At 33.0% G+C, this 18,694-nt stretch overlaps 1 protein-coding gene across 1 annotated transcript; it reads right to left on the bottom strand.

Moving 5' to 3' along the window:
• Positions 1-4,555: 4,555 nt before the first annotated feature.
• On the bottom strand, positions 4,556-8,648 carry LOC122594154. Its single transcript, XM_043766626.1, has 8 exons — positions 8,565-8,648; positions 6,841-7,269; positions 6,602-6,674; positions 6,357-6,497; positions 5,427-5,800; positions 5,184-5,256; positions 4,980-5,041; positions 4,556-4,881 (listed from the first exon to the last, which is right to left on the bottom strand). Exons 2-8 carry the CDS (start codon positions 7,255-7,257, stop codon positions 4,867-4,869), a joined length of 1,155 nt encoding a protein of 384 aa, XP_043622561.1. The 5' UTR covers positions 7,258-7,269; positions 8,565-8,648; the 3' UTR covers positions 4,556-4,866.
• Positions 8,649-18,694: the final 10,046 nt, after the last annotated feature.

Genomic DNA, 18,694 nt, shown 5'->3' with positions numbered 1-18,694 from the left:
ATATAAACTATCTGACCCATTTTTCTCCAAGCTATTGTTTAATATCATACATGTTTAAATTTTCATATAAGAAACATAGCCCATTTTAACCCATTCATAAGTAGTTGGGTCAAATTTGTCTAATGTTTTTTATCCTATCTGAATATTGTCATGTGATTATCACTTACCTGATTTGTCATTGTGTCATGGAACTTTAGATGAAACATAAATACCGTCCTAAAGATTTTCAGGTTTCACGAACTTTTATTAACAGATTGATTGATTAAAGATAGATGATGATTAATTAATGATGAAATGTTACGTAGATAAAAGGGTGGAGCTAATAAATGGTTTGGTTTTTAAATGGAGCCGCTTGATGTAGTCTGGGTCGGCCTTAACTATTTGGATGGTGGATTAATATATAAGATGTCAACATTTTGTACACTTACTGAAAAGGACTTGAAGCCATTATGCTTATTATTTGCAACATTGATGATCCTAAGACTTTGAGGCATGCTTCTGTGTCACCTCGTGTATCTGAGCAACTATCTCTGCGTTACACTCATTTTTCAGCTACATCAAACTGTATTCCTAATACTCAAGCATGTAGTTGATGATGGGAAGCGCACAAAAACATCTTAATCTCATTCAATTCCTAATACGCTTGGTATCTCACAAGTCACAACAGGTAAAGTCAAGTTCAATAGCTAGCTAAAAAACATTTATTTATTTAGAGGTTGCATCTAAGAAACGTTCTTGGAGACAAATTGGATTAGAAAACGTAACTGGAGGTTCCAACATTACGCCATGGTCTATGAACAGGCCACTTGGAACTCTGTTATGAATTTACTTATAGAAGACAACCTTTCTAATTCAGGTAGTTCAGGCTCAACCCTCCAGAACTCTACTCCGTGAGAGGCTGCTGGCCTTTAATAAAGAGAAAAAAACTCAACCATTTGGCTTCTGACATAGTAATATCATGATATATCTTGGGCACTAACTACAGAAAGCACAAGCTAGAGACAAAAGTCTGGTAGCCCGCTGCATTTAAGGTCTCACCGTCTCCGAAGATTACTCAAAAAGATACTGTAAGTACAAGAGGCAGATATAAGTATTCTAAACGCGCTATTACTGGTGTCATAATCAATTTTGTAGAAGCATATAAACCACATAATAGTTTCCAATAGAGTACCTCATAATCATCTTTTTTAAGGGAATAGACCTCATAATCATCATCATCATCATCATCATCATCTACTACACCCTCTTTATCTTCATGTCTCACAGGCGAAAGATCTGCAAGCATGTTAGGCAGGGTATAAGTTTCCAAGATGCATATTAACATAATTTAGCATGCACACAAGGATTCTATAATGATAAATGCGAATGTTCTGGATACACATAATACAAATAATGAAATAACATGAAGGAGGCTATACCCTCTGTGGCGAGGTCCGATTTCTCCTGTGAATCCGAGTTTAGTCTTGAATGTACAAGAGAAGCTTTAATCTGCGGTGTTAATTAAATCAGATCAAAAAATAGAGGTACCCATTGAGAATTTAATTAACATTCTGATGTGAGAAATTCTAGTTAAATAATTAAATTCTCGAATTTTCAAATGTTCTTAATTAACAACTTCATGCATGAAATAACACAATTAGAAACAATATATTTAAATCAAAATCCAAATTCTTTACCTGGAAATACTCATGGTGGGGATAGAGATAGCTACCACAGAAAAATTTTCCTTCTGATTTATACGCCTCAAGGTAGTCTCTAAACTTTGTAAACTTATCATCGATTTTAGCAAGCTCCTTGTCAAGGTTTGTTTGACAGTCATCGATAAAAAGATACAACTTATCCAGTTTGTCACACCTCTCCCTCCTTTCGACCTGATACATGAGCTGAACAACAGCCTTGTAGGCATTTACAAATTCACGGCGGACCTTCAAAACTAGTTGTTTTTGCTCCCAGAGGGCATTTTCCTTGTGGGCAAATTCATCCATGCAATGAGCATAACCATTGTACAATCTTATTTTTAATTGGCCCATCTCTTGCTAGGTAGTGCTATATAAGCATAATTTGCAGACATCTTTTATGCACCACTTTTGTGTGTGCTCTTACTTAAAAAGTGTAGTCAGAATTCTACGTATTTCCCCCGGTGAAACAGACATATAAAGGATTTGCCCTCACCAGTCTACAGAAATGGGATACAAATAACGTGCAGTCAAAGTAGCTACGAAGCAAACACCTAGATTCCAGAATATGACACGTAAAAACATTACCATTATTGCATCTATTTAGTGAAAACATATTCTCGTTCTGTAAATCAGAAGACTCTGTTGCCGGTAAAAATAAAGCTTCAATCTGCAGCATCAAAGATTCTGTGAGTAACAAATCGGATAAGATTAGATGTAATAAACATTATGATGCGAGAAATTCTAGCTCAAAAGGCCGTAAACTGAAATTTCATATGTTTTTGACAACTTTAAGCTTAAAAACCAAAAAAGTATAATTGATCTCTTAATTTGTTAACCTCATATTCCTCATAGCGCCGAAAGACACAAGTGTCATTAAGACATCCTGTGTCTAGAGATTCTGCTTCTGCTTTATAAGCCTCGATGTATGTGGCTCTTAAAAAGTGGCACCTTATCAGCAGTTTTGGAAATCTCCTCGTAAAACTTTAATCTGTAGCGCTTGAGAATGAGAGCCAAAGTGTCCCGGCTGTCGCACCACTGCCCCTTTTCGATCAAATACATGATATCAACCAACGCAGAAAAGGCACTCTGGCATTTAAGGATGGCCTCGAAGAGTACATCACTTTGTTCCAAGGGAAGACTTTCCATGTCATGATCTTTGTACATTAATCTTTTAAAGTTGTGGTACCAAACTGCTTCTTTCACAAGCGTTTTCATAGCTTCTTCCTCGTGCTAAGATAAAAACATATCTCCAAACATGACTTTAATAAACTGAAATTTAAAGAGAGACACCGGATACACGTTAGGGTTTTCAAAATACATAAAAAAAAAAAAAAAAACATAGTTTTTGCATCTGTGACTGTGGGTCCTAATGAGATTATGCTAATATAAAATGAGTATGCATAAACTATATGCAAATCGATTAAATATATATATATATATATCAAGAATAAATCTGGATGATTATGGATAGGAAATGGTGAATTCAGTATCACAAACTTCATATATAGATACACATATAGATCATATAAAATATAAATTATGGAGTAATTAGATTAACTTACTTGAAAAGGGACGAAAAACAAACCCTTTATGGCATTATCTTTATGGCATTGCCAGGAGACAAACCAGCTTGGGCTTAGAGTGTTAGTCATTTATCCTCTAAAAAAAACTTGCATACAACTTAATCACTTTTTTTATTTATTTTTTAAATAGTATAATCTAATGTTTAAAAGAAAATAATATATATTAAAGTAACTGCTCAGTGCCATCTCCCGCGGGTTTTGAGCCCAATACATCGACGGTATATGGGGGAGGTTAAGATATAGGCAGACCTTACCTCTACCTAAGTAGAGAGGCTGCTTCCAGTTTCTACCTAAATGGTAGAAAAGACCCTCCAACCTTTGCATGGGATGAGGATCGAACCCATGGCCTCTGTCTCCAGAGACAAGGGTGTTTACCACTGATCCAACCATGCTGCTAGAAAATAATATATATTATATTATGGTTTTTAATCACTCAACTTTTCTTCAAAATGTTAAAACCCATTTAATGTTCAAAATGATTTAACCCATTCAAACTTAAGTCAAGTTAGTGTTTTTACCGTTTAAATCTTCAACTAAACTAAGACGGATAATATTAGACCGACAATAACCCATAACAAAAATCATAGAACCATGATGTTGGTTTCAGTCTCATAAAAAGCAATGTCAGAATGGGATGGAGATGCTACAGGAAAAATCTCGCAAACTTTGAGATTTTCCGGTACCTTTCGGTTCGAGTCCCAAAAGCTACCAAAAATGAATGTGAGTCATGATCCTCATGATGATGATTATTTTTTTTTATCTTTTCTTTTTTTGTTTTAAAACTACTTAAATGAATGCTAATAACAGAGAGAATCAATATTCCTGAACTTAGGAGCAAATCGAAGGCTGTTTCACTGTTTATTTGCATAGAACTTGCTCTTCTTTTTGTTGCCAAGGTTACTGAAGGTGCTAACAAACTCTCCAAGATATATATATATATATATATGAAAATGAGGTTGTTGTACATCCAATTTTAGTGAAAAACCCTCACATGCTAATATTTTACCACTTGATTTGGAAACAACTTTTTGCTCAAAAGATTGTCGATCTACCCATGAAATAAGCTATACGACTCAATGGTATATATCAACTTTTTTTCAAAAAAATCTCTTTAAATTTCATAAATTTACTCTTATTTTATATAGAGTTTTGTGTTGTTTCTAAGTTTTTGCCTTCTTGGTATGGATTATTGTTTCGTCATTGCATAGTCTACGGGGTTATTTTACTATTGCAGTGTCGTTGATGTGTGATTACAATTTTGTTAAAGGTTGTAACAAGAAATGAATTCCGGAGTATGAGAAGAGGCAAAAAAAATAAAAATAAAAAATATGCATACAAGAACAAAACAAGACCACCACCTTAACTACTCTTGTTAGCAAAAGATTACAGTTCAGTTGGCAACCATTTTAGTTGATTATGGACGGTTCCACAGATAACTTAACGCTATATACACATACGGGTTCACAGATTCCAGGATCCATAAACAACGAACTAAAGGTTGGTTGGAAATGACGCTGACATTCACATACACAAAATACAGGAAGCACAAGCTAGAGAGAAAAGTCTGGTAGCCCGCTGCATTTAGGTCTCACTGGCTCCAAAGATTACTCAAAAAGATACTGCAAGTAGTAAAGGCAGATATAAGTATCTAAACGTGCTATTCATAATCAATTTTGTAGAAGCATATAAACCTCATAAATAGTTTCCAATACAATACCTCATAATCATCATCATCATCTACTACAACCTCTTTCTCTTCATGTCTCGCAGGAGAAAGAACTGCAAGCGAATTAGGTAGGCGTAAGTTTACAAAATGCATACCAACACAATTTAGCTTGTACACAAGGATTCTTTACTGATAAATGCGAATGTTCTAGATAAACATAATACAAAGAATGAAATAACATGAAGGAGGCTATACCCTCTGTGGCGAGGTCCGAATTCTCCTCCTGTGAATCAGAGTTTACTCTTGAATGTACAAGAGAAGCTTTAATCTGCAGTGTTAATTAAATCAGGTCAAAGTTTGATGTACCCATTGATAATTAATTAACATACTTATGTGAGAAACTCTAGTTAAATAATTAAACTCTAGTTCTTAACAACTTCATGCATGAAATAACACAATTAGAAACAATATATTTACATCAAAATCCAAATCCTTAACCTGGAAATACTCATGGTGCGGATAGAGATAGCTACCACGGAAAAATTTTCCCTCTGATCTATACGTCTCAAGGTAGTCTCTAAACTGTGTAACCTTATCATAAATTTTAACAAGCTCGTTGTCAAGGTCTGTTTGATACAAATCGATAGCGAAATACAACTGGTCCAGTTTGTCACACCACTCCCTGCTTTCGACCTGATACATGAGCTGAACCACAGCCTTGTAGGCATTTACAAATTCACGGCAGACCTTCAAAAGTAGCTGTTTTTGCTCCCAGGGGGTATTTTCCTCGTGGGCAAATTCATCCATGCAATGAGCATAACCATTGTACAGTCTTATTTTTTCCAAAAGTAAATCTATTGCTTTTGAAGATTCTATCAGAAAAAAAAAAAAAACACATTAGTTAAAAGAATTTATAAAAAAGAAAAAGTTTCAAACTTCATGACATTTTAAAGTTAAACTTATAATGAAGCTTCGCGGATATAGCAGAAATAAAGAATAATAAAATGTTAGGCGAGATGATCCTGGGAGATCAAACTCAATTCTTAGATGACAAATCAAACAGAAATGTTTAATTGGCCCATCTTTTGCATAGTGCTATGTATGCATGATTTAAAGACGTCTTTTATACACCACTATTGTGTGTGCTCTTACTTTAAAAGTGTAGTCAGAACTCTACATTTTTCCCAGGTGAAACTGACATATATAGGATTTGACCTCACCAATCTACAAAAATGGGATACAAAAAAACGTGCAGACAAAGTATCTATGAAGCAAACACCTAGATTCCAGAATATGACACCTAAAAACATTACCATTATTGCATCTAACTAGCGAAAACATATTATTACACACATTCAATAATTAATAGATTCAAAATGTAACAACAATGGGCCATATAAGAACACAAAAGGGGTACATAATTATTACCAGGCTTGCTAAGATCCATCAAAAGTGATTCATATCCACCAAAAATATTACGAGGATCAATCTCCAGGGTTTTGCAGCTTTCAGTGCCATATTCATATTCCACAAACGGGCACCTCCTTTTCTTGTTACTTATCGCAAGATCTGGATAGAAATACACATATATTTTTGAGTATGAAATAAGATGAGCAAATAGGAATGAATTTAGATCACAGACAATACACGTTGAACTAATATAAAAGCTATACTTTTAGAGATGATGTTCATATTCTCGTTCTGTAAATCAGAAAACTCTGTTTCGGCTGCAAATAAAGCTTCAATCTGCAGCATCAAAGAATCTGTGAGTAACAGATCAGATAAGATTAGATGTAATTAACATTATGATGCGAGAAATTCTAGCTCAAAAGGCCGTAAATTAAAATTTACGCATTAAATATGCAAGATTTTTTATAACACAAAGAGTTAATTGATCTCCTAATTTGTTAACCTCAAATTTTTCATAGCGACGAAAGACACAGGTGTCATTAAGACGTCCTGTGTCTAGAGATTCTGCTTCTGCTTTATAATCCTCGATGTGGCTCTTAAACTCTGTCACCTTATCAGCAGTTTTGGAAAGCTCCTCGTAAAACTTTGATCTGTAGAGGTTGAGAATGCGATACAAAGTGTCCCGGCTGTCGCACCACTGCCCCTTTTCGACCAAATACATGATATCGACCAACGCAGAAAAGGCACTATGGCATTTAAGGATAGCCTCAAAGAGTAGACGTGTTTTTTCATAGGGGAGACTTTTCGTGTGATAATTTTGGAGCATTAATCCTTGAAAATTGTGGTACCAAACTGCTTCTTTCACAAGCATTTTCATAGCTTCTTCCCCGTGTTCAGATAAAAACATTCCCCAAAACATAATCTTAATAGACTGCAATTTACAGAGAGACACCGGATACACGTTATGGATTTCAAAATAACAAAAAATACAACTTACATTATAATTTTATTGGATTCATATTTTTTGGATTATGCGATTCATATGCATCTTGCTTCTCATAAGGCACCTAACCCTCGGATTTTCATACACATAAATATACATATACATGGCACTTATTCCTCATGATATCCTCAAATAAAGAGCAGTTTTAATATTTGAAACATTCAGAACACTCAAATTCAATCATAAAAATCAACAAATTCACGAAAAAAATGTTGCATCTCAAATAAGCACTAACATATAAATTCATCGTACAAACTTAAACGAGTATGCACAAATTTAATGCAAATCAATTAATAAAACAAAACGAGTATACATCTGGATAATCGTGGTAAAATATGATGAACAAGAATAAAACTATTGACTTCCGTCTCCAGAAATAAACGTATTAACCAGTACTTGATCTAAAGATTCAACGTTTAGATGTAGAATTAAATATAATTTTATAGATCTTCTACATTTAAAAAAAGTGAGTAACACTCAATGCCATCTTTCACAGATTTTGGATCCTTATATCACTACGGTATATAGGGCCGGGGGGTAAGATGTAAACAGTCTTACCCATATCTAGGTAGAGAAGCTGTTTACAGGTTCTTTATAAGAAAAAAAAAATGACTTTCGGTCTTGCAAAAGATGGGAATAAAAACTGACTTTCATTTCTAGAGGAAAGGATATTAACCACTTGATCTAAAGGGCAAAAACTAAAGAAACACAAAGGTTGGTGACAAAAACTCAAAAGCTTACTAAAAGTTGGTGGTAAAATTGGTTGCAAATGTCGGAAAAACAAAAGTTTAGTGTCCAAAGCTAAAGAAACAAAAAGGTTACTATTGCTAAGTGTTCTTTAAATGTTATATATATAATTCTGCATCACAAAATTGATATATAGATACACAAGCAGATCATGTTACATATGGATACATACTATAATTATTAGATAGAAGATTCGTAATTAACAGTAAAGTATTATGTGTAATATTTACAAATTTATATAATAATAATGGAGAAAGTAGATTAATCACCTTAGTATAAGAGGAAAAGGAAAAACCCTAATTTTGCAGACATAAAAGATGGTTTCCAAAGATTAAGAAAAAACTAAAAAAACGGAAGTAAATCACAAACCGATCAAAAAAGTAACAACCAATACTATAATCAAACAGCAAAATCATACATATCGATGAAATAATAGGAGATCGGATTATATAATAAGTGAAGGAAGGAGATTTTACCGGAAAAGAGGAGAAATAGATGCGTGGCGCTTTATTTGAATGTGTTCCTTCAAATAACAAGAATCCTATCTAGTTTTTAAAAAAATTGATAATCTTACCACAGCTTTTAATTCTATCTATCATTATTATACAATATATATACTTGTATGGGATGTTATATTAGTTCTACAATGTCGTAAATTAATCAAAAGTTGTGGTATAAGTATGGGCTCCCATTTTTAAATGGCGCAATGAGATGGCGATGAAAAAACGGTAGCTTTGTGGTGGCGGTAGTAGCGGAACCGTGGTGGTGACAGATGGTGGGGTTGGCGGTGGCAGCAATGATAGTAAATGTTAAAGTAATTGATTTTAAATGTAGTATTGTAGTTATTTTAGAATTTTATGTTGTAAATTATTTTATTAAGGTTATCATAAGTATATTAGATAAGTTTAAATTACTGAATAAAAAGAGTTATTTTAGATAGTTAAAAGTTATAGTTTAAAAAAAGGAGAGAGGGATTGATGCTTTATATAGTAAAACTAGTCTTCAGGCTCGTCCAATGGACGGGTAGTCTCAAAATATATTAATCAAAGCTAAAAAATTAGAATTCAAATATATTAAATAGATATATCGAAATTAACTTGGAAATTTGCTAACTGAATAGCCACTCCATCGGTCAAAATATATACTCCTACAATTTTCCGTCCATTCACCATTTACCGAGCCATGTATGATAGTGTCCCGCATATAGCAAAAAAAACATGGAAAAACTGGTAAGTTCTTTTAGTGTTTCTATGTGTTTAATCCAATTGTAAAAAATAAACCCCAAACAAATTAACTATAAGAATCGAATAAACATCTTTACATACAGACCCAGGAAAATTATTCAGGATAAAAAAGAAACCCAACCAAGGACATTCTAAACATGTATCAAATGATTTTATCAGCTAATGCAAGAAAGATAGGAAAAAAATTCTTGATAAAAAAAAAAAGTCGAGCAAAAAACCTTGCAAAGCCATCTACTATTATGTTAAATCCTAAACATAATGTGGTTCAAAGGGTTTTATCTAAAGATATTATTTAAAATTGATATCATGCTTTTTATAAAATCCGAAGTATATCTGTCATACACAAACTAAAATGATGAATTGTTATACCATGCTAAATAATTACACTAAAACATTTAACATCATCTCAATATGTAGCATTTTTTCCTGATAGAATAACAGCGGTTAAAAAATTATACCATTATTGAGCTAGCTTCAAAACAAATTCAAAATAATCATAGTCGATATATTAAAGTAATCATAATCTTACTCATAGCAAAATGCGACTTTTCATATAAAAGCTTATAGAATGATATAATCGTAAATCTTGTATACACCATTAATGAGCTACTTTCAAAACGATATCAAAATAATCAAAGTCAATATATTAAAATAATCAGAACCCTACTCATAGCAAATTTAGACTTTATATCTAAAATGTTATAAAAAGATATAATCGTAAATCATAAGAGTTAATATAGGTTACAAACACAAAATTTAATATATAATATTTAGATTAATTAAGTCTTATATCACAACTTAATTAATATGAAAGCTAAAAAAAGAAACATACGAAAATTAACTCCATATAAATACTGATTTCAGTTTACCTTTTTTTTCAACTTTAGTTAAATAAAAAATTTACAATTTCTTATATTCTAAAAGTGTAAATGATCACGTATGTAGTTACATACATATTAAAAAGACCCAAATATATAACAACACAATCCTTTGGTTCGTTTTATATATATTTATATATTATATGCTTTAAAGGAAATGGATGATAGTTGTTAAATAGACACCTACTCCCCTATTTCATCTATAAGTATTCCTCACTACCATATATTCAAGCTAAGTATTCACTTAAACATACATGTATGCATGTGAATGCCCTCTCACTTCAATATCTCTATCACATGATACATATTAGAGTCACTTATTGTCTCAAACATTCACGGTATACATTCATACGTATGTGTTTGATACAAAACAAGTGAATTACATGTGAATAATATTCCCTTCACATTCATTCAAGTCACATACAAAAGCAAGTGATCATAATCACTTCTACCAATCCTTTTAGAGTACAAGGGAAAAACATCTATCCCACTCTAAGATAACCATTGCCACCTTAGGCTCGCTAAGAGCTTGTTAGGTTCGCATTGTATATTTAGGAGATGCGATAGTTGTCGCGGTCAAACCCGTATCGTCACTGAGCCTATCATTTTAGGTTCAAACATTGGCGTCATCCGTGGGACCCGAGCAAATAGGTCTTCATGTCTCAATCATCTTTCAACAAGAAAGCCAGATCTACTCTGCAAATACAAACAAGCCAAAACTTTGGATCTTTGCTCTTCTTTTCCGGTAAAATATATATATATATATATATATACCAAAACACACTCATCCATACATGGATGGAGGGAGTAGCTTGCTGGAAGGTGAAAAGGAAAGAAACCCAAATTTTTATTTCACATAAATATACTTGGTGGCTCAAGTAGTACACATAAAATAAAAAATGGGGTGATCTCGTCTTTTAGTTTCACTTAATTCTTTATCCGCATTCATTAAAAAGTCGATCCAAGCCATAAAGTGAGGCATCCACGAGTTGCAATCAAGGGATTCTCCCCTTCTTTTTTCGCGTTGATCGAGCGTGAGTTTTCTTCTTACCGGTCAAGCAACGCCGAAGCTCCTCCAATCTCTTCTTTTCTTTCAGAGATTGAACGTGGAATTTCCAGTTTATCGACAAGAGGAGTTTAGCGGCAGTTTTGGATTAATTCCTGTCAGTGAGTCGACTCATTCTTCAAGGTATAAAGTCTTACATACTATGTATATGTTTTAGGCAAATGACTTTATGTGTAAACGCTTAACTTAGGCTGTAGTCTATAAAATAAGTGCCTCACAAAAGAAATAGTATACAAAGTGGTGTACATTGCTTTATTCAATTCTGCCTCAAACAGTAAACAAAAGTAAGCATAAAAGTCTTAAGTGTATACGTGATACTAGATATACATTATATTAACTTTCTTTGTGATGGCTAAGATGTAAGTGTATAAAGAAAATCAAGCTATGAAAGCCTTTAAAACCTATAAAAAAGGATAAGGCTTCACTTTTTTTTTTATTATACAGTATGTATTGAGATAATTAATTCACGTTCTCTCAATCCAATAAATACAAAACTCATGAGCATGTGTATTGATGGTATCTAGCTATATATGTTTGCTTCTCCCTTTATCCATGTATGCATGGATCGAGACACATACAACTATTTTTTGTATGGTTAAATGAAAGCAATACATATATATATTTTTATATAAAACATGGCCATGATTGATGAGTTTAAAAGAGTATAATTAGAAATAAAAATGCACTCTTGGATTCTTTTTAGCCGAGTCTTTTGAGTATGCACAGGATGCTTTTTCCTTCAGATATATGCATAGTATAAATTTTATTCATGCAAAGAAAAATTATTCTAGCCTAAATGATATACTGACAATGAGAAAGGATGAATAGTAGACTTGTCTAGTCAAAGACTCAAAAGAGGAGAATTTCAACACATACATAGAGATGTGTATGCAAATGCATGTATATCTTATATATATGTTGGGTTATATAACTATTATCAAACAAATCACAAAGCACGCAACGGAAGACAAGATCTATGCAGTTTTATTAATTAACCAAAGTATAGAATATGTACCTTATATTGGAGAGATTAAAACAAGAACAAGGTTTAAATTAACCTCTCTACGATTGCACACACAACGTTGGAACGTACGTATGCTAGTACTTGATCACGAACAAACAACCCTTTGTTAATACCCTTTCACACGAACCAAACAAAACCCAAAACCCTTTGTATTGTGAGGATCGGCCGAAGCCAAGAAAGAGGGAGGAGGAGAGAATTTTAGGGTTTTAGAAAACCTTAGTAATTGTGTGTGTGAAAAACTTAAGAATTGGTTTGTATTTATAGCCAAACATTAGCTTGAAAAACAAGTTTAGGGTTTTCTAAATACCCCTTGATGTTAGCCGTCCCCCTCTAGGAAGTTTCTAGAGGGTTTCTTAATTTTCCATCCAATCACAATTATCTCCTCCGTTAAGTCCGTTAGTTAAGTACCGTTAACTATTAACATTTAACAGACGACCGTCAGTTTTTCGTGATCAAAATAATTAATAAATTACATTTAATATATTAATTAATTATAGTTACATTCACGTTGAGGTGTAACCCCGTAGGCTTAAATACTTTTCGGACATACGTTCATTTTATGTGATCATATTTCAACAATATACACACACCGTACATAGGCGTTGTTTTATTAACACCTTTATTAAGTCAAATACTATTTCTCTAGCCTAGCCTATATTAGTTTTGCATAAATATAGTATTGTTGCAAGCATGTGCATATAGTACGAGAACAAATGTTTATGCGTGTGTATACACATGTATACTTAAATATCTTAATGCATGTCTAGGCGTGTTTTAAATTTTAGTTCACTTGCCTATAGACTCAACTTGTCGTTGACATTTTGAAAGCTTAATTTTGAAGCAATGACTCATTGTGGATAGAAATAAGAAGTTATTCTGTGCAAACGTGAAGCTACTTAGCAGTTTACTCCCGATCAAAAAGATAAAAGTTCATCATATCATGCATCTCAACTTTATAAGCCATCGATGAAAGCATCATTTAGTTTTCAAAAAAGGTTATAAAATAAAATAATGCAGTTCGATCAAGAAACTTCATAAATAATTGGGAATACCCCATGTGTAAAAGCTACATGAAAGTAGCTTGGCCGTATTTTTCAGATGAGTAAAATGTATAGATACATGCTCGGACGCTTTGGCACGAGCAAATACGTTTTAAAACTATGGAAGTTAAAACAACTTCTTGAAAATGAATCAAGATCAAAGGGTAATCTGAATGATATGACGGAAGCAAAATGCTAAAGCTAGCATGAAGAAAAAACTCTTCCTTTAAGCAACTTCCGATCTAGATTATAAAAACCCAATTATCTAAAGGACAAGACATCCAATGCATGTGCAAAACTTCTCAATAAATTAAGCCAAAATAAGCAAAAAAGTTTGGCTAACACTTAAAGAGCATCTTACTCGTTAATTGAATGAGAATACATACATACATACATTTCTCATTGGGAAGCAAGATACAAAAATATATCAAAGATAAGTCTCAAGGTGGAGGAAGCCAACGTAAGAATATAAACTTGGCTAAATGCTTAAAAAATTTTCATCCAAATCATCTGTTGGATGGAATGATAAACACTTCTTATGGAGAAGTGATATAAAATATATATATATATATATAAAGTGACACCTCAACTTTCAAAATTTTATCCATCTTTTACATCCATTGGATGAAAGGATATGCATTTCTCATCAGGGAGTGATATTATCAAAAGGGATTAAAGAGGTAATTACCTCAACAACACCCAAGACTTTATTCATCCTTCACATTCATTGGATGGAAGGTTAAGCGTTTCTCATCGGGAAACGGTGCGCAAACAAAAAATAAAAATTAAAATTAATCATCTTTTTATTCATTGGATAAAAAGGTAAGCATTTCTCATCGGGACATGACAATCCTCGCGAGTTATAAAATATTTTAAGATCCAGACGTGGGTAAAATATAAATAAAAATTCAAATGCAAAGATACTAACAATAAGTCCTTCACAATTGAATTTGGGGGACTTGATATTGAAAAAGTCATTACTCGATAGCTATAACATTGACAAGAAATAATGCGGGCATGGATTATGTTCCTCTGTAAAGCGGGTATAGATTGTGTTCCTCTGTGAGAAGGAGGACATAGATTACGTTCTTCTGTGATGACGAAAGCGGACATGGATTGTATTCCTTTATGATAAAAATGAAGAAATATATTATACTTATGTACTAATGTACATAAATATCTTTCAAGAGCCATCAGCTAAAAAAAACGTTAGCCTATCACTAGGCCAAAGGCTCCATCAACAAGCAAAACCCACTAGTAGTACAAGAGCAAGTTATCAAAGATTCGTTTCCTAAAGGAAGAAAGAAATATCATTATAAGTTTAAACACAAAAATATTTGGATAATATCTTTATGCTTAAACTTGGGGGACTTGATCACGTATGTAGTTACATACATATTACAAAGACCCAAATGTATAACAACACAATCCTTTGGTTCGTTTTATATATGTTTATATATTATATGCTTTAAAGGAAATGGATGATAGTTGTTAAATAGACACCTACTTCCCTATTTCATCTATAAGTATTCCTCACTACCATATATTCAAGCTAAGCTAAGTATTCACTTCAACATACATGTATGCATGTGAATGCCCTCTCACTTCAATATCTCTATCACATGATACATATTAGAGTCACTTATTGTCTCATGCATTCACGGTATACATTCATACGTATGTGTTTGATACAAAACAAGTGAATATTTACAAGTGAATAATATTCCCTTCACATACATTCAAGTCACATACAAAAGCAAGTGATCATAATCACTTCTACCAATCCTTCTAGAGTACAAGCGAAAAACATCTATCCCACTCTAGGACAACCATTGCCACCTTAGGCTCGTTAAGAGCTTGTTAGGTTCGTACTGTATATTCAGGAGATGCGATGGTTGTCGCGGTCAAACCCGTATCGTCACTGATCCTATCATTTTAGGTTCAAACAGTAAACTATATAATTTGAAAAATACATACCAATTCATCAATAAAGACCATCTCGAACGCTTTGATTTTGATCAGGTTGTTTCACTCCGAAACAGTCCATACATGCACAATACGGAGTCGTAAATGATGGTTAACATGTGTTGGCTTAAGATTTTCAAGATGAACTAATGTGGTCATATTTTTTTTGTTGAAGAAAAAGACATAACGAACCTATAATTGACAACAAACTAAGTTAAAAGAAATAATAATAACAATAACATAATAATTCAATGTTAAAAAATAATAATAATGATTAATTATGTGCAAGTATATAAAAAGAAAACCCCTTTTGTATTTGACCGTAGCTTTTTTTTTTGTCGTACGTGAGTTATAGTATAGATTACCAATAAAACCAAAAAGTGTAAATTAATTATTTTCAAATTCAGTGAAATTGTAAAATGGTGATGGAAAACTAAAAAGTATAATTAATTATTTTTAAATTGGGTTAAAGTGTAAATTGGTGATGAAAAATCTAAAAGTGTAAGTTAATTATTTTTAAATTGGGTTGAAAAGTGTAAATTGGTGATAAGAAACCAAAAAGTGTAAATTAATTGTTTTAGATTGGGTTAAAGTGTAAATTAGTGATGGAAAACCAAAAAGTGTAAATTAATTTTGATTAATATTAAAAAATTAGAGAATGAATAAGGATGGAGGATTAGGCTAAAGGAGGGGGATTAAGGGTGTCAAGTATACCACCAATCCCCTTTTTTAGTTATATTATAGATATAGATATAGATTACCAAATATTAGATTATATTATAGATGTAACATTCAGGCATGCTAAACTTTTTAGTTATTAGATGAACCTAGACGCACTCTTTCGCACGATACGGCGACAATCGGTGACGGTGGTGGTGGTATCGGCCTGGTGGCAACGTGTGTTGAGGGTGACGTTTATGACCTAGTAGTGAATGAAAAAATAACTGATGTAACGGTTGATTATGGGATTTTGTGAAATCCTTGAGTTGCATAATAGATATTTGTATAATTTAAAAGTAAAATATTTCTTTAAAAAATAATATTAAAATGTGCACATAATTAGCTTCACATTTGCTAACCTTAAAATTGTCATGTCATGGGTTAAAGCCTTAAGAGTTTATATATATAAGACATAATTAGGACCTTTCATACTTTCATATTTCATAATTCCTTGGATAAAATAAAGAACGTTAGGTTTTTTTTAATCAAAGTTCAAGTCTAATTTTTTATACTTAAAAAGATAAATGAAAGAGATATCTATGAAATTCTTGAGTTGCATGCTAGACATTTGTGTAATTTAGAAGTAATATAGTCGTTCTAAAAAACGAGAAATGTACACATAATTAGCCTCACGTAGTCGTGCCCATTTGTTGGTTTTGAGCCTGGCCTGACCCAGTTCGAACCGGTTCGGGGTGGCATTAACTCGGATCGATTTTGACCGAAAACTCGAGTGGCTTTGGAATCGGATTCAGGGATGGAATACCCGACCCATTCCAGACCAATTAGGGTCACTTGGGACCGGTTTGTGTCCAAACCATTTTGAAAACAAAACTCGTTTATTTTTTGCATAAGTGGTCCTAATGACCGTTAAAAATTATACTAACGCCTGTTAGCGAGTGCAATAATGGTCCATTAGTGCCTAGCGGTCGTTAAAAAAAGTCTTAACAGGAGTTAATCTCATCTTTTTTTGGTAGTAAATCGATTTTCGACCACATGATTGCTAATGGCTCAAGACTAAGCCCTAAAATATCTCCCAAATGATAATATCTAGTGTATTGACAAAATAACCTCCAAGCTATTTTACAAAAAAAAAAGACTTAAAGTTAAGTAAAAACTCACTAAAAAGGACTATAATTCACTATAATTCACTTTTTTTCGTCGTAGATCGACTTTCGGCCAAATGATTGCTAATGACTCAGACTAGGAGCAAGATACCTCCCAAATGATAATATCTAATTAATTGAAACAAAAATCTCCAAAGTTATTTCACACAAAAAATCACCAAATTAAGTAAAAACAAACAAAAATGCTAAAAATTGTCTTAAAAGTGCACACTTTTATTATAGATCAAAGTTTCAATAGAAAGACATAGTCTTAGTCTTCAACCAAATACAAAGCGTTCAAACAAATTCAAAGTTTTCAAGCAAATAAAATAGTCTTCAATCTTCATGTGTATCTTCGTTTGTTTTCATCGGTCTTCATTGGTCTTCAAATCGGTATCCATTGGTCTTCATCAAACAAATACAAAGTCTTCAACCAAATAATAAGGTCTTCATACAAATAAAATAGTCTTCAAATAAAAGTAGTCTTCATTTGTCTTCTTTGGAGTTAACATGCATTGTTTCATACTACTTTCATCAAATAGGAGTTCTTCATCAGAAAGTGAGATTGTTTCACCATGTTCCACCTCTTCATTGAATACTTGTTCTTTAAGATCTAATGCATCATGTTCAAGCTAAGTATAATGCTCTGCCTGAAAATCAAAAGCCTTATTGTTATATGGATTTGAAGTTAGTTGAGGCTCACTCAGATGACCAGGGTGATGTAGGGCCGCTTGTTTCGGAGCTCACCTCCCAAGTTGACATTGCTCCTGTTTCCAAGAGGCAAACGAGCCTTCACCTCCTAGCCGTGTGTCATTTCCATCTAGGGGATATGAATAGTTTCCACCACATCATCGGCCAATTTGACACCATGCCCCCCGTTGCGCCTCACATTGTTGCTTTCCATTAGATGTTGCAACACAGAGAAATTGCTAGGTGGGTGGGGTCATGTGGATACTTTTGTGAAAGTTGGTGGTGTCACAGTTGTTGTGTACAGAGGTTGTCATATTTTGGGTCCTCAAATTGGTAGAGGCTTGAAACACTTGGCAACACATAACTTGTTTTGGGTACTTCAGAAAGGGAAAGTGGGCATAGGGCTGAAATTTCCTGGGATATGAGTTAATTTTCTTGGAACGCTATGTAATGGTTTTGGAAAATCGTTTACTACCACTGTTGTGCATTAATCCATAACCATATTACTTTGATTTGCTTTTGCATTTGAGTTTTCTTTGAATTTGCTTCTACCTTTATGATGATTAGCTATGCTATGCTCTACATAATATGGATGATTTGTTCTGCTATGGATTCAAATTTCTGTTAGGTTTATTATGGTTTACTCACCATGTTTTTAATTTCGCTTTAAGTTTTTGAAAAATTAATTAACAAAATAGGTTTTTTCTAATAGTCTAGAACGAATTGCATTTTTGGTCCCTGTATTATCATACTTTTTGCAAGTTTGATACAATCATGTGTAAAGTCGCGAAATGCATCCCTGTCATATCACAATCGTTGCAATCATGGTCCAAAGTTAACTTTCCGTCTAATTTTACCGTTAAAGACATCATGTGC

The sequence above is a fragment of the Erigeron canadensis genome, chromosome 3, assembly GCF_010389155.1.
Source record: "Erigeron canadensis isolate Cc75 chromosome 3, C_canadensis_v1, whole genome shotgun sequence".
In the NCBI taxonomy this organism is placed as follows: Eukaryota; Viridiplantae; Streptophyta; class Magnoliopsida; order Asterales; family Asteraceae; genus Erigeron; species Erigeron canadensis.
Note: the sequence above shows the minus strand (reverse complement) of the source record. Positions and strands in the feature narration are given on the sequence as shown.